Source organism: Pyxicephalus adspersus, chromosome 3 (assembly GCF_032062135.1).
Source record: "Pyxicephalus adspersus chromosome 3, UCB_Pads_2.0, whole genome shotgun sequence".
Taxonomy (NCBI): Eukaryota; Metazoa; Chordata; class Amphibia; order Anura; family Pyxicephalidae; genus Pyxicephalus; species Pyxicephalus adspersus.
In genome coordinates, this window is record NC_092860.1 from 34,139,806 (window position 1) to 34,157,913 (window position 18,108).

General features: G+C 36.5%; 1 protein-coding gene across 1 annotated transcript; it reads right to left on the reverse strand.

Annotated features, from left to right (window-relative positions):
* Nucleotides 1-1,026: 1,026 nt before the first annotated feature.
* LOC140326010 (cytochrome P450 2J6-like) lies at nt 1,027-16,889 on the reverse strand. Its single transcript, XM_072404187.1, has 9 exons — nt 16,656-16,889; nt 14,386-14,548; nt 13,539-13,688; nt 12,868-13,028; nt 12,608-12,784; nt 11,735-11,876; nt 11,065-11,249; nt 10,420-10,561; nt 1,027-7,601 (listed from the first exon to the last, which is right to left on the reverse strand). Exons 1-9 carry the CDS (start codon nt 16,821-16,823, stop codon nt 7,423-7,425), a joined length of 1,467 nt encoding a protein of 488 aa, XP_072260288.1. The 5' UTR covers nt 16,824-16,889; the 3' UTR covers nt 1,027-7,422.
* Between the last annotated feature and the right edge of the window lie 1,219 nt (nt 16,890-18,108).

An 18,108-nucleotide genomic window follows, 5' to 3' on the forward strand; every position in this document is an offset into this window, starting at 1 on the left:
AGGGCCCTAATGCAGCAGCACACTTTGCACCCTATCTATTCCTCCCCCTCAGGATATTCCTACAACTAGGAGGTATCAAACTTCTGGTGGCCCCAAAACTGCAACACAATGACCGTTGGGGGAGTCATTCAAGGACAGCTAGTCCATGGCATCCCTAGAAGCCAGAGCTTTCTTTACTGTAAGCAAGCCACTAAACTCAATGCCCTCCTTGTGTGGCTGTTAGTTTTTGTTATATAGCTGGCAGCTCTTTCCATGCTTCATTTCATAACAAGGCCCATTTTGTAAAATTAGGTAATATGAGGCCTCTGCCCAGGAATGCAATTTGAATTGGTACTATTAAAAGAAAACCTGAAAAAATATATTATAATATCTAGCCAAATCCATCACCACAAAGTTTTTTTTTACTTTGTTACTGTTTATTAACAGCAAGGGTGTCAAACTCTGGCTCGGGGGACAAATCTGGCCCGAATTTCTTTTTTTTTTGGCCCCCAAAGGAATCCTAAATATGAACTGCATTACTCTAGTGGCTAGAGTAATATCTACAGTTTAGTAATATTTACATGTTATTATTATTATTATTAATAATAATAATAATAATATTAATAAACAGGATTTATATATCACCAACATATTATGCAGCGCTGTACATTAAACAGGGGCCTTAATAATACATGTAAGAAATCACATACTGTAAAGTTACAGTAATGCAAAATAACCTTATTTATATGCTCACTAAAAACAAACAATATTTTTTTTATTCAAGAATAATGTTAGACCAAAAAATTAGACATAATAGTTTTAGGAGAAATATTTTTGAATACTTTATAATGCAGACAGGCAATATTCTCAAACCTTTTCAGTAATTTACTGTTTAATAATGAAGACAAAAAAATTTGAAATTTTATTTATTTATAAAAAAACGATTGGCGATGGTTAAAGATTGACATTTATTGGACAAAAAAAGCAAAGTGAGAAAATGGTCACATATCATTCACATATGAAATGTTTGAATAACTGATTTTAATAATTTGTATATATATATATATTTATATATATATATATATATATATATATATATACATTATACATTGCTTTACAAAGTCCATAGTCAAGTCACTAGCTGCCCCCCATAAAATAATGTCCCTACCATAGACATATGTCATTACCACAGTCTCTTTCTTCATAATTTTTGGGGGAAGTCAAATACCCTAACTGCATGTTTTGGGATGCAGGAAACCAATGCAAATATGGAGATACTGTCTTTGCCACACAGGATTGGGCCAAGACAATTGGCAGGATTTAAGTACAAGGTTCACCTATGGACTTCAACAAGGTTTTACATTAAAACTGCATACACACGTCCAATGGTTCTCGCCCGATAATCGGCTCAGGGCTGATTATGGGATGATAATCTGGCATGTGTACAACGCAAATCGTCCATCGTCCGAATGACCGTCTTGGCAGATCCACGGACGATGGACGACGAACAATCCTAATGCCCGTTGTAACCCTAATCTGTGTTGTTACCCTAATCCGCGTTGCAACCTAATCTGTGTTGTCACCCTAACCTGTGTTGTCACCTCAATTCAGGTTGTCACTTCTCATCAATCTTTGTTGTCACCCTAATCTAAGCACCTTGGTAATAGTTTATAGAACTATAATAAAGCTTCGGGCCTGTGAGTTCTCCTCCCTTCCCCATTACCCTACACCGCCTACCCCATTGCACTCCCAAACTTTATTAGAATACTGTTTTTAAGCACAAATACAGCTTTGGGCCTGGGAGCTCTTTAGGAATGTATAATGTGTAAAAGTTTGGTATACAAGATGTTGCATACAAGCTGTTGGGGTATGGCGGAGTCATGCAGGACATGAGGGATGGGCCTTGGTCTCGCACCACACGTCAGGAATCACACTGCAGTGTGCAGGAATGCATGTATTTATTTGTGTGCATGATGGGGAGGGGGGGGGTATTGCCTTTACAGCCTCATTGCGCAATGGAAAGCCCAGGGGGAGGGCTCATCGGTGTTTTTTGCCACTCTAAACTGTGTTGTCACCATAATCTGGGTTGTCACCCTAATCCGCGTTGTCACCTAAACTGCGTTGTAACCCTAAACTATGTTGTTACTCTAATCCGCTTTTCCTCCTTGACTGATGATGTCAGTTTTCCATGAGCCTTTGCAGCCTTCTGATGGAAAGCCCAGGGCGAGGGGTCAGAGCAGTTTTTTTCTAGTTAGGGGGTTTAGGTGCTTTAAACAAAAGTACAGCCCAGACAGATCAGTGAAAGTGTGAGTTTAGGTTTTTTTTTTAGAAAAAATTGTCCCTAGGCAAAACAGTTTTGCATCAGCTAGAACAAAGACAGCTCTAGCAAACTACTGGCCATTCTGGCCTATGCAACAACAATTGCAGAGACAAATATGCACTGCCATATGCATGCTGTTGTTGTATAATTTTGTTTTAAAACACCACATACAGCTTTTAGGAATTCATCAAGTATGGTATTTAAATGGTTTTGTGACAGTACTTGTTATCACTGCATTGATGGACACTGCCATCTTAACCGCTAGCTCCACTGTGGACTTGGAGACCTGTTTATTGGTTGGCTAATGTAAGTATTGCACATGTGCAGAAGTTACACTATCCTTAAAAAGCTGGCAAGCACCGTGTAGATTAGAGCAGAAACAAAAAGCCATCAGAAGCCAGGGAGTTAGGTATTTAACAAAAGAGACATTGCATGCCTCTTTTTACAAATAGTACTACCTCCTGGAGGTTTATTGTTTTCTCAGTTTAGGTCCAGTTTAGCAATATAAATTACCTTACATACAATGAGCAGCAGCCCATCTTTTGATCTTCAGGATTTGTCACTTAGACTATGTACACACATTGTTCTCGTCCAATAATCGTCTCAGGGCCAATATTGGACGAGAATCTTACATGTGTACAGCACTCGTCGTCCATCGTCCGAACAACTGTCCTGGCGGATTTACGGACTATGGACGACGAACGATAGTAATGGAACTAAAAGAGTGCAAAGAATAATATTCCTATATATAGAGGTCATACCAACCAATGTAATGGCAATATTTACATCTCAACCTAATTAAATAACACTTGCACATTGCACATTACAACCATGGTATGCTAAGAGAGACTTTACACCAAAGCATTTCTTGAATACCATGCTAAAACATTTTCCTTTTTTAAAGATTATATACATTTACATAAACTGAAATAGAAGGTTCAGAGTCTCATTTTGTGTGCACAATGATAAAGTTCAAAGAACTATCTGAAAAATTATAGACACTGCCATATGCCCTTTGTCTTCCTTTTAACAAATACAAATGCTTCAAGAAAATGACTGCTGCTCTATAATACCAACAACTAAAACTTCAATCCATGGAGCTTTTTTATTGTCTGCTTGTATGTGTCTGCTTTTATATATGGTCTGCCCCTTGGCACATGTGCAGGGTAATCAAAACAGTCAACTGTGAGTGGAGTGTGACTACACAGGTTGGTAGAGGGGCAGATTATAGTGGGCAGGAGCTGCAAAAAATGCTGGAGAGTCATTGGTGAAAACCAATAAGGTTGAAGGTAGAACAGCCAAATACTAAGCACTTTATGTATTATAGTAGCCATCTTTTAGCCTTGATATTTGTACAAATGCTTTCAGACTTAAGATTGTTTTGGGTTGGAGTGTATGCATAATGGGTTTTCATGTAAATTGAGCAACTACTTTGCAGGTGTGTTGAAAGTCCTCCCACTGTTAAAATGAAGGAAGAGGTAAAGTGAAAAAAAAGCATGCAATAGTAAACCACCTAGTTCTGCATATGAAGACAGTGAAGGAAATGACTTAGTAGTAATGTAGTACTAATGTGTACTAATCACCATAGGCAAACTTTCAGGAGCCCTCCTATAGGGATCAATAAAACTTGTCAAGCCTAAAAAATTGTGTGCCCCCAATGTTATCCATAGCCAATGTTTAATGGTAAACCATAAATACTGGCCCTTATTATTTTCAATCCAGTGTGCATGCTGACACCCAATATGTGAAACTATTGTTTAAACATGTATGCGCACCTTACACATTTGTTTGCATTTGTATATAAGTGTACCAGTGGGTAGACGAGGACATTTTTGAAAATCTTTAAATCTTATTGCCATAACAAGCAGGCCTACAAGCCCCTTTTGTGATGGTATTGGGCAGATGACCAGTCCTCTTTATGAAGACACAATGGGTCATTCATTGTCTCACTTGCTCTATCCTTTAGGCAATGACTGTGCTTTGTTTTCCGTTTTTTCAGTGGAATTAGCCAAACTCCAGACAATAGCTTTGTTGTTTCCAGTACAGTGTGAAAGCTAAAACACTTGTGAATGTTTTAGGGAATACAGTAAGGGTATGTACACACATGCAATAATTGTCGTTGGAAAGGATTCTTTCCAATGACTAAGGACTGGACGATGCATGAAAGAGTGCTGTACATACAGCACCGTTTTGCTCTATAGAGAGGGGAGGGGGAGAACGACAGAGCGGCACCCTGTTGCGCTCTCTCCCCTTCACTCTCTTTATGATCGTTCCTTGTCCATCGTCCGTGGATCCACCAGGATGGTCATTCTGACGGTGGACTAGAAGCGCTGTACACATGTAAGATTCTCACCCAATATGGGACCTGAGCCGATTATTGGACGAGAACAATTGCACGTGTGTACCTACTCTAAAGGTGATCGAATAGGGATTTAGTAATTTTTTTTTGTTTTTATGTTTTTGGTAAACAATATACCGAAAAAGAGGTACTGCATGCTAACAAGGCATAGCACGGATCAGGTATGGGTGAGGTTGCAGGGTCAGATTGTAGATATAATTTGTGACCTTAGTTACAGAGAGCATCAGAGTAATGAAAAGATTAAAAGCTTATAGCAGGCAAGTTGTCCCCCAAGACAAACCTGAGTACTTATAATCAGAGAGCATGAATGTGTATCAGGCAATACCTTACAGATTCAGTCATAAAACAAATTGACAACGTAATGCCTATTCATCATTTTTATTTTAATTATGTAAAAACATTTAGGACTCTAGTTGAAAACAGAGAATAATCATGAAACACATGATTCCCTCAAGGGAATATTTGAGGGAATGTCTGATTCCCTGTTTTTTAAATAGAGCCCTTAATGTACATGAAAACAATAAGTAATCAAAGTTTTCAGCTTGACAAGTAATTATTTCATCATGTAGTCTCTGTACAATTTTACACCAGCCTGTATAATTTGAGGACGAACCTTGCTGATTGACTCGTTAGATTTTTACTTCTAGCTTTACTGAGCACTTTATTTTAGCATACGTGTGGGTAGTGGTAGTTTTCCCATTTTTTAAAAGGAGTTTATTCTAGATGAGTGGCCCATGGTGAAAAGGTAGCTTTTTTGCAGTGTAGGCTCAATAAACTTTATCTACTCAGTAAGGAGAATTTATCGAATGAACCAGTACTGATGTACTGAGTAGAGTAACTAAGCTTCTAATTGCAGTTTAAACAAACCAGGGTGACTGCTGGTGACAAAGAAGAAGTGGCAGCAAAAGTAAAATCCTGAACTCCAGTTTCTGTATTGCGAGGCCTCAAGTGTCATGTCACACGTTACTTTGTTCTGGGAAGCACTGGGTGCCATACAGAGCAGCGGCAGCAATTTAAAGTGAACCAGTGCTCAAATCATACACACTTAAGTAGTAGTGAACAGTAAAAACATTTTTAAAAGAAGATTGCATTTATTGCATTTATCATTTATCTTTTTTGTGAATTTGAAAGATATTAAAAAAAATGGGACATGGTTTTGGGGTTTGTTTTTGTTGAAATCTGAAGCTGACAAAATAGTTATTATGTAGCAAAGTATGTAGAAAATGTATATTTAATAATTGTAAATCAACTTTAGAATGAATAGACAACCTGATATTCCAAAAAAATGAACATAATTTACCTACACTGTGTTCATTTATTAATCTGTATGAAAAGAGTGACAATGCAGTTTCTTGTCGGAAAAAACTTGGCTGAACTCTTAGTTGACAAACACGGATAAAGTTCAACGGCCAGGCTTTGCTAATAATAAATAAACTTTGTTTACCATGGTTATGAAACTCATGAAGTTTATAAAGGTGAATGGAACAGAAAAAAAAGAGAAATCTAACTGGAATTAGGACTTCTCTTCTTCTCCCTTCTCTCTCCTTCTTCAATCCCCCCTCCTAATAACTACACCCAAGCCCCATTCTTCTACCAGCTATTTAAAAGTATTCCTGATGCTTTGCTTCTATCTGCCATATCTTCCATCTCTGTCCTCTTCTCTCATTCCATCTCCAAAGATACGCCCAGTGTCTTATATCCCTGTCTTCTCCATCTTTCTTTTTGCTGTTACTTCTAGTTAGGTGACTGCTACAGCAGGAGACCGACTCCAATATCCATGTTTGTCATTTAAACATTTTGAAGTGCAAATTGTCATGAAATTAAAAAGTGAATGGTGTTAAATTAAAAAATTTATATTTTGGTGAAGTTATCAAAACTGAGAAAAAAGCAACACTTTGATTATATTATATTGTGACATTACAATGAATGATATACTTGCTACTGATCAGGCAGCGCCCATCTTATTTTTACATAATTTTACAGAATTTCATAAAGTATGTAAATACTAGCAAGTGGGATGTGGCAACTATTGACTTGGTGGATGCACCCAACACTGCAGGGGAAAATGGTCTTTGAATGTAGTCTTTAGTAATTCCCTGTTGTCTTTCTGCCCACACAATGAAAGCTGTTCCAGTGGCAAAGATGACTTGTGCCTGCTGAAATTGATCCCATTTGGAGGGCTACACACTATAAATACAAACTTTACAGAAGTCTCTAATTTAGTGAAAGTTTCCAATTTGGTCTTTTCACATAGCAAAGTTTATTGTTGGCAGTAAAAAGAGAGTTTATTGCAAATTGTATCAATAAATCCAAAAAGAAAACAATATGAGGCTTGAAATATAGTTTCCTAATGGACCCCAATTTGTATCTATGCAGCTTTTCAGCCTTTCCTATTCCTTACTACAACAGCTTCAATTCATTGTTAGTATGGCTGTTTTTAAAATAAGGCTGACTGGCTTATCCAAAAGCTCTTTTATTGGCTCTTGCTGACCTAGTAGAAAAGCTTTACAAAGCACTATTGTGTAAAAAAAAAAATCTCCTGTTTACATTCCTAAAATGTCTAAAGCCCGTCATTTAAAAAAAATTGAAACTTATTAAACAATTGTCAAAGTAATTTCTATTACATGCATTGTTTACTTTTTTGAAGTTTTTTGTCCAATGTTTTTGCTGTTTGGGTAGATCATTGTGCAGACAGTCTGCTGTTGGTCTTCTTGGCCCCAAAGAAGTCACAGTCTTCTGTGTCTACACACTCATCTGGAAGGAACTATCGAGGTAAAGCACAAATCTTGTACGGGTGAGGCTGCAGGTTCATCTTAAAGACATATTTGGTGTTCACTTCTGTTACTCCTTCTGGTAGATGAAAGTTAAATGATCGCATGAGAGTGGTGAAAAAGATAAATAGCTCATAGCGGGCAAGCTGCTCTCCAAGACATACCCGAGCACCTGTAGACAATAAAAGCAATAGCCCGTTACCTTGCTTTACAAAATAACAAGACAATTGGGGCCAGTAACTACAAAAACATTCTGCCATTTAAATAATAAAATTCAATCTGTGTTCAAGGAAGTTGGGAGATGAAGAAGCAAGGTTTATTAATGGTAAAGTAAGATGTATAAGGAGGCAGTGAAAATGACTGATGACACAATAGGATATACGAGGGGGTGCTGAGAAGTTCCTGGCTTTGCCCAGAAAGAAGAGAGCCAGAGTTATGAAATAACACATTTATTCATATTCCCGAGGACTGCTGCACTTGGTACAGCGTAGTTGCAGCTTTTCTAGACTGTTCAAATAAAAGTCCTTTGGTTGGGCGGCAAACCAGCTCTCAGCAGCATCTTTGGCATCAGAAATGTCCTCAAAATGTTGCCCCTTCAGGTGTTTTTTCAAACGGATAATAGTCCAAAGGGGCCAGGTCAGGTGAGAAAGGGGGATGGTGGGCCAATTGGAAACCCAGGGTGTTCAACTTGGCAACCATGACGTTGGACGTGTGCGCAGGTGCATTGTCCTGCAAAAAAAAGATTCCTTTGGTCAACTTTCCACGGCGTTTCATCTCAATTGCCTCCTTCAGCTGGTCCAGGAAGTTACCATATTACTGTCCTGTGATACTAGAGCCCTCGGGTAGGTAGTCCACCATTAGCATACCGTCCTTGTCCCAGAAAACAGACGTCATGACTTTTTTGGCCGATTTCCGGGTTTGGAAATTTTGCGGCCGCAGGGACCCGCTGTGGTGCTATTCCTTTGACTGTTCCTTGGTTTCAGGATCATAGATGTGGAGCCGGGTTTCATCCTCAATCACTAACCTTGCCAAAAACTCCTGTGCAGCTTCAAAATGGGCCAAAACGGCTTTGGATGCTTCAGCTTGTTCCTCCTTCTGATCACTGTTCAAACATTTTGGCACCCACTTCGCTGAAAGCTTGCATATGTCTAGGATAGTGGTGATAACAAACCCAACATGCTCCTGTGAGATGTCAAGTATCTTGGGCTATCTTTTTTGCATATGTTTGCCTCAATAATCAGCTCATGGACAGCACCGCAGGTTGCCGGGTCAGTTGAGGTTGCGGGGCTTATCTTCAACAGTGAAAAATCCAGTCCTGAAACAAGATATCCAGGTTTTGGCAGTGCTGTAGGAAGGACACTTCTTCCCCAGTGTTTGTGACATCTCAGTGTGAATTTTCTTTGCTCACTTTTTCTGGAGAAAAGAAAAGTTCATGACGGCCCGTAACTCAAACAACGTGAAACTTGCTTGTGCTTCTGCCATCACAGCTTCTCACTAAAAGAAAAAGAGAATCGCAAAGACCTGATATTTGCACAGTTACATACTAAGATATTAGGCTGTCATATGCCCCCACACTCATTTTTCTATTTCATCTCTAAGGGAGCAAAGCCAGGAACTTCTCCGCAACCCCTCGTTTATAATGCAGCAGGGATCAGTAATGGTGGATTAGAGATCACAGAATAAATGATGGAGAAGAGAAATGCACAAAAATGTGCTCATTCAGGCATTAATACCAGCTGGGTGGGATAAAAAAAGAACTAGGTGCTAAATACTATAAGGGGAATAGGAGAGAGAAGACTGTGGACACTGGGGGAGCATGAAATGAAATGAGAGCAAAAATAGGACCAAACAGGTACTGAGGGGAGAGAGGACAAGCAGCACTGTAAACATGCTGATCTCAGGCAAAAATCTAGCATGTTTACAGTGATCCCTTCTTCTCAGGGAGCTGCTTGCTCGTGTCCCCTCCTCTATTAACCACCTGGGCGTTACACTGAAAAAATGTTTGAAACACACAATCATGTAAAAAAAAAAATACTTTTTATAAAATTAAGTAAAATACACAAAAAAATCAGCTTAAACAAGATTACATAAATAAATGAAAAATACTGAAAATGCGATAATTCCGTATACTGTATAGTAATATATTTTTCTAAAACACCTGCCCAGTGTCCAACAGTCCAACGTCACATACCTATAGACAAAACCACATAAATATATTTTGTGTTATTTTGTATTGGATTGGATACAGGACTTTGTATTGAATCCAATACAAAATATTTGAATTTCCCGCTACGACCCCATCGACAGGCGCATGCACGGACATCATCAGGAATCGCCGAGGGACGCGTACGCGAACGCCGGGTATTCTAATTCTTTCCAAACTTCTGTATTTCCATGCAAAAAGTGTTAAATTTTTTGCATGGAAATTTATTTTAGATTGTAGGCTATAATTCACCGAATTACTCAATAATTACCTTTAATTCACCGAATTACCGCATAACTCACCGAAATATGTCCAAAATTTTATAAATTTATTAATAAAATTTTTTTTAAAAAAACATTAAAAAAAATCTTTAAAAAAAAATCTTTAAAAAAATCTTTAAAAAAAGTTAAAAAAAATGAAGTATCACCTTCTATATTAAATTAGGCCTGCAGTTCTTTGCAAGAATTTGCTATTTGTATTGCATAATGTGTTTCCTATTCTTTTCATATGAAACAAAAGAATACATTGAAAGGAGAAGTTTTACCCTCATACCTAGTCAAATATTTTTGACGTGCAAAAATCAAAAAGGTAAACAAATAATTTTGTCAATTACAACTAACCAGGTTTAAACTTTAATTTTGGATACAAGTATTTGGTTGGTTTGACTAACATTTTTCCCTTGTAGTTTTCTATAAATTACAAAAAAAGGTTAAGCAGACTTACTTTCACTTAGAATAGGTTGAACAACTTGTATTGCATATCATGTTTTTAAAATATAGGCACCTACCAGCAGAAAAAGGTAAAAATGCCTCATTCGCTAAAAATGTCCCATGTTTGTCCAGAAAGTGATGAGGATTGAACTGATAAGGTGTTTTCCAGTATTCAGAATCACGTAGAACCGAATCCAAGTTTGCCAAAACCATTGTGTTCTTCGAGAAGGTGATAAGTGAAAAAGAAAATGAAATAACATTACTCCAAAACGCATTACAGTATGAAGGAATTGTACAAAGCAATGGTCACATTTTTACAATGATTAAATGCCATTGATTCTGAGAATGATCAATATTTGGTTGTGTTTGTAGTTTAAACACCTACATTTTAGGCATAGGACAAGCAATCAATAAATAGAAATGAAACAAAGAGCAAAATTGCCTATCTTAAAAATTGTTCCAGTCATAAACTAAAATGGGCATTTTTAATTTCCCAGAAATTTTGGCAAAATTCATTAGCATTATTATTATCTCGATTTAATGTACAGCGCTGCGTAATATGTTGGCACTATATGAATCCTGTTTATTAATAATAGTAATAATAATAATAATATTAATAGTGAAGGTAAAATTGGAAATGTTTGATGTTTTTAAGGATGCAATAGTCGTTCTTTCAATTAGGGTGGGACATAAATTATGACAGGGTATGAGTATATTCTCACCTTGCGCAATGAGTACCCACCAACATTAACATCTCTAATACAGATTCTTGCAAGTCCCACTGCTGCTATGTCCCCAAAACGCTGGATCTCATGAATAACTGCATTAGTGTAATGAAGCCGCTTTCTGTCTTCATAGTAAATGATAGGTCCATTAATTACAGAATCCAGCTCCTTGTGCACTTTCTCTGTAACAAGAAATAATTGAAATAATTTCTGTGTGTAATCATAGTATTGGTATGTACATAATTAATGGACATAGAGAACTTCTGTTTCAGGTTAGTCTAACGTAAGTGCAGTGAGTGATGCCACCTAATCACTGGTCACCGGTGCTTTGAGTTTTTTCATTTTGTGCTTTTATTCTTACTTTTATTTTTTCATTTTAACATTATGGTATTCCTTGAAATATTCATGTGCCATGTATTTACATATGGCAGGAAAGTTCTCCCTCACTTTTAAGAACATTATGGTGGATCATCCTCACGTCACACCAATACAATATCATATCCTGGCACCTGCAACCCACGTGCATTAGAATGCCATTCACCACAGCACAAAATGTACAACACCACATACAATAGCATAAACATAGGCTGATATACTGATACATAAACCTATAATTTTGTTATCAAACAAAATAAATAACTTTGCAAAACTGTGTTTGTGTACTCACTTTGTACATCAGGATAAGCCACCATACATAATAAGGCCCACAGTAGGGTGGTGGCTGTAGTTTCAGTTCCAGCATTAAAAAACTCAATGACCATTGAAATCAGAGTGTCCTCATTAAAAATGGACTGATTTTCATCTGCTGTCTAGGAAGATAAAAATGTGATTTAGATATGGTTATAAAATATCCTAATATGATCCTAATATGATAATAGTTCAAAGTCTAGTGCTCGGCCATATATATATATATATATGTGTGTGTGTGTGCCTACTCATGTGATAAATAGAAAGAAGGTAGCTCTGATATAAATAATCATCTAAAAGTTGGTTGCCAACAAAGTGCCCCCAGTCTTCCAGTTTTATTGATGCCTTAGCCCAGAATACTGAAGACATACTGTGAGTGCAGGGTATCACAAACCTGACCTAAAGAAGTGTAACCACAACCCCGGTTTACAAGGTGTCTTCATACTGAGAATGGTGTTGACTCACTTCAGTGCTACTTTCACCAAACGAAGACTTGAAAAGCAGGAGAACCCCAAATATCTAGTGACCAGCCTAAGAATGTAGTGAGGGCTATATAGGCCAAAAAGATGTTCCATAAAGTTGTTCTATTTTCCATTAAGAAGATTTCTATTAACTTCCTGCCCAGATGAACATGAAGTGTGAGGAAACCACTGTTAGTTGTCACCACATTTCATTCCTGCTAACAATAGTAAATTTCGCTTGTACAGACGTAGAGACACAGGCAGCAATAATATATAACAAGGGTTTTATCACTTCACACACAGAAAAAAGTGTATTTGGTTGCTGTATACTACTATAATTTGAACATAGTCATTTCATCTTACAATCACTTGTTGTCTACGTTTTTTTATACCTTTGAAATGTGGGCCAGGTAATAGTCAATAAGATCTTGAGGTTCATCTAATGATCCGTTCTCCTTATGCATTCGTATCTCAGTGTCTGTAAACTTATGTAAGTATGCCATAATTTTGAAGGCTTTCTGATGACGGCCAGGTACATGTTTCATCAGCCATGGAAAAGAATCATATAACTAAAAAAAAAACACCTTAATTAAAATGTACTTAATGTTCAACAAACAGGGAAAAAAATAATTTGTGCTTTGGTGACACTTACCCTTCCCCATGCTGAACCAATTATCTCAAGCAGATCATGATTACAATTGACCAAAGTTTTGAAAATCCCATCATCAATAGAAAAACGATGCCCAAAAACCACTGCAGAAATAACATTTACTACAGAATTGATGATCGGCTCTGAAGGATCATACGATTCACCTAAATCATATCAGAAAGGAATATTTATTTTTTTCTAGCTGTATTTCCTTTCTCTAAAATGCATTAACTAATAAAATACAATTGTTGATCTAATTACAATATACTGAAATATGTTTGGTTGCTAATATGCTACTGCATACAGTATTTATGTCTTGGTACTACCTAAATATATCAGATTCATTTCATCTCAAAACAGGGAAGACACAAATGGAGCTCACAGCAGCATACATGACAAAATATTTGTCTATGGAAAGAGAAGTACCTTGTTCCCATGTATCCCTTAATTGGAGACAGTCATACTGTATATCAAGGAGAAATGCAATGAGCAGTAAATTTCTCTGCCGGCTTTCCTTTGTCTATTCAGCTGAAGAATAGTGGGGAAGGACATCCACATTGACTTAGACAACTGTCACGTTTTAGTTTATTTTTATATTTGAGAAATGAACGCATCCAATATCGAAGTATAAACAATAAAAAAATCATATTCTGAATCCAAGCCATATAACTAACCATTCTTAGCTCTAAATGATTCCACCAGACAGAAAGCTTCTTCTCGTATACGTGACTCAAGGCCACATTTTCCAAGCCCAAGGTTTCTTAGGGTCATTAGCCCAAAACGTCTATGCTGTTTCCACATAGGACCATTAGATGAGACTATGCCTAAAAAAAAGCAAAGTTTTTTGCAAGTTAAAATTAAAATTAAAAAAATTAAAACTACAAATGTTATTTACATAGGATTTTAACAAATGTTGTTGCTCAGTTCTAGTTGCTTTTCTACAGAAGGTAAAAAGGTTTTGCAGGAAAGGCCATAAATCTGACAATATTGTGTATAAAAATATAAGTTTTTATAGCAATGGAACCTAATGTTGTCACCAAACTAGCTCTTTGAGTTCTAAGCAGTGCTTACTGACATCTGACAATTATCTATTAATGACAATAGCTTTTTCTCTGGGATTGCACCTGCATGCTGACTTACTAATATTACATTAATGCAAACCTTTTGCTAATTCCAGACATTTGCTTAACACTGCTTGTGTTCTCACAACTAGGTCTGCCACATCGGTTCCTGAAATTTCAGTCATCAAATGCACCACAGGAACCATTGCCACTCTGCTGTTCTTGTGCCAGCTGTCCTACCTACCCAGAGTTCATGGACTAGAGGTGCACGAGAGGCAACCTTGTCATCTTAATCACCTTAATTTAGACCTCTAAGATTAAGATTTGTTCAAATCTGAGTTATCCAATGTGCAGGCACATAGTCAACACAAACATGTCATGAACTGGGAATAATTTTTGATATGACATAAAGTTTACCATTCTGAAGTAATGTGTTATATATCGGGGTATATATGTTTACCTTTCCCACGAAGAAGGGCCCTTAAAAATCCAGCCACAGGACGTCCTGACATCTCCTCAGAATGAGACACTATGCCATCTTTTACAGCTTTGCAGCCATTAAGTACCACCAGTGGAGTCTCACCAAGCCATACTGTATAGATATTTCCATAGAGTTTACCAAGCTTTGAATGAGAATAACATATTGTTAATCATTTTATATGACAAGTTGGCCACAATACACTAAAGATATGTGGGTGCAGCATCAGAAATCATTGGAAATAATCTTATCAATGACAAACTTAAACAATATTATTATTATTACATTTATATAGCGCCATCTATTACGCATCGCTGTACAAAGTCCATAGTCCTGTCACTAGCTGTCCCTCAAAGGGGCTCACAATCTAATGTCCTTACCATAGTCATATGTCTTTAATACAGTCCAAGGTCAATTTTGGGGGGAAGCCAATTAACCTAACTGCATGTTTTTGTTGGAATATGGGAGGAATCCATAGCAGCTGGAGGAAACCCACACAAACACGGGGAGAACCTGCAAACTCCATGCAGATAGTGTCCTAGCTGATGTTTGTACCTGGGACCTACCGCTGCAAAGGCCAGAGTGCTAACCTCTGAGCCACTGTGAATTATTAAAAAAGAAAAACTAAAGGTACACTTACTAGTAAAAGTTTAAGATGATCAAGGTGAAAAAAGGAGGCATAATTTACCATCAGTTTATTTGTCTAAAACCTATTTTACCATGTCATCTCCTGCTGTGGTACTGTATGTACTGTAGGTACTGTGGAGTAATTTCACCAAATTACATTTCACTAAAGAGACCCTACAATTAGGGTTATTTTGTTTCAGCATTTACTCTTTGTAAATTTACATTAAATAGTTGTCAGTCTGCCAAGTTCCTGTTTCTGGAGAAAGCATGGGGATTTAAGTATAACTTCAATGCCTCTGATGTGAAATTTGAGGATGAATTACCCCACAGTACCTAAAGAGGTCAGCGAGAAATTGTTTTAAATCTCATTTACTGTTTGTTAAAACTATGTAAATGAGCAAAAATGAATATTAATATTGCATGTAATAATGTAAATGCTCTGTACTATATACTGAAATTTCAGTATTCAATCTCTGTGGTCATATGTAGCTGAATCAGAATGAAATAATGACTTCAAGGGCAACTTTAAAAAAGCCTTTAAAAGCATGGGTCACAGACAAGTTTATGACATTTCTTTATAATGCTCCAAACTGCAACTTTAGGCAGTATATGAAATTGATTACCATATTGCAAACGTTATCCAGGACCATTGCAAATGTACCAAAGTCAGTAAGTGCAATCAGTTAACTTGGGCTTTATAAAATGCAATACGAACAGATGTGGTATTTTCTGAAATCTTGTAATACTAAGGTGAAACTAAGGTACTAAGAAAGAATATAAAAAGATCAGAGGATGAACCGGAGAACATGCTGTGCTACATTTTCACAGGACCACTTCAATTGCCATTTAGAAGATTAGGGCAGTGGCAAATAATCAGCTTTAGCAAGCAGGTCATCCAAGTTCTGACAGGTGAGGCAATAGTCAAAAGTGAAGATAAACTTTAGATTTAGGCTACTCCCAACAAGTAGTTTCTACCATTTGAACTACTATTGATGCAAGTAAATAAGTTACAACCAATTGTTTTCCATTATGTCAAAAGAGAACTTGATCAGTAACTTAGGATTCACAATTGGCCCATTTCTCAGTCCCGGCATTTTGATATTAGTTGAACAACACAGGTGAATACTATTTTAATTTAATTTATATTGATTGTTGATGAAAATTAAGCAAATTGAATCTTTTCTTAAAAGTTGCTTCGATTAAAAGCTCTCAGTCTATCGGGGGTAGGGGATATCAGTTCAATTCAGTTTCTGAGCAACTTAGAAGTTTTAAGGTAAAAGAACAGATATTGTCTGGTTCTAAAGTACTTATTGACTGTAAAATAGTATAGTAATGTTAAATAATCTATGTATTACAAAGAAATACATTCAAAAATAGTGCAAAAAGAGGATCTATTAGGAGAACACACATAAAACTAATTGATGCAATAATACATACTATAACATGGAAATATAATACCTTTCTAAATAATCTTTATATGCTTTATGATTAAACAAGTCACATTTTGATATCTAGTGGTTAAAGATGTTTTTTTGTATTGGATGTGAATATGTTGTATTTTCGAAACCTATGTTTCAGATGAAATGATTGTTTTACGTTGTGATAGATTAAGTATTGGTACATACCTCTCTAAGTCTCTCCGGATGGAGCTTGAAGTTCAGAGTCCATAAATTTCCAATTAAAGGTAAAGGTATGGGTCCAGGAGGGAAACCTCTCACTGTCCATATGATTTTTAGATATTTAATAATAATGATACATCCCAACAAGAGTATTAACCCCCTTAGATCCCACATGTCTGCCAGCTACTGATAACCCAGCTTTGACTATCAGAATGAAGACTTGGAATCACACGATTTTTTTTTAATTCACTTTTTTTATGTAATGGGAGTTTTTTCCTGCCTCAGATGACCTGTTCTTCATTGGACTTTGTATACACTGCAATACTTCTCAATGTTTGTTTTTACTCAGATGAAAATCAGTTAACCCATACAAAGAGAGCAATGTGCCATTTTCTAAAAGAATACCTTAAGCAGATTAGAGACAAAAAGAATAGGATCTGAACAGCTGCATAAAGCCATATTTCAAGGATTAGTATACTTATTGAACAGATAAAACAAAACAAAACTTCTTCAATTTTATAAATAATATAGAATTAAATAGAAAAGAATTAATAAATATAAAAGGAGATGGTAACCTACATTACATGTCATTGATTTTCAGAATGCTATAGCATAATTTTTTTTACCCCCAGACAGAGGAGTTCATTCTCATAGCTATGCATTTTTTCAGTTCAGTGCCTAATTTGTATTTATATAGATTCTGAGAAATCTAAATCTATAGATCAGTTCTTGGCAAGTTTCAACAAAAGGGTTTTATTGCCATACTGAAATTGAATACATGGTATGAGAATAGCATAATATAGTTTAATAGGAAACCTTAGACCTCACCTATGGAATCTAAGGTTTGCTTTGTTTGCTCTGAAACTATTAAAAAAATTCAAATTTTGTAGAGAATATTAGTACTAGTGTTTGACATGGTAAGCTGATGACTTCAATATTTTTCTTTTTCTTTCCTTTATTTTCATTTAGTGACCCTGCCAGTATTTCCCATCCAACAATGGTTATTGTATATGCACCTGTTAGTATAGTGACCAGTGTACATTTCCCAGTATTTTGGTGGACAGTCCAAATGTTACATTGATGGTCAGCATGACGTTTTTTTAAGACAATTTTAAGCAGTTGATCTAGGAAATAGAGTCTTATACTTCATCGAGGTAGGTTGACAGGAGCCAGAATTGATTTTATGTAAAGAAATATACCATCTGGTTTTATGGACTTGGGATTGCATGGTAGAACCTGCTTCCATATCGTTATTAAATAACTGCATGTCTGTACTGCACGGTAAAACCTATAAAGGTAGAATAAAGCACATTATTAATGTATAGGAAAAAAATCTGGCAACAGAGGTAATGTGTATATACTAGACCTTGAGCAGAGGTCTTTACACTTCAGGAGATCAGAGTTTTTTACTATATTTTTTGGCACAAACTGCATTTTGTGACTGATGACATTTACCCAA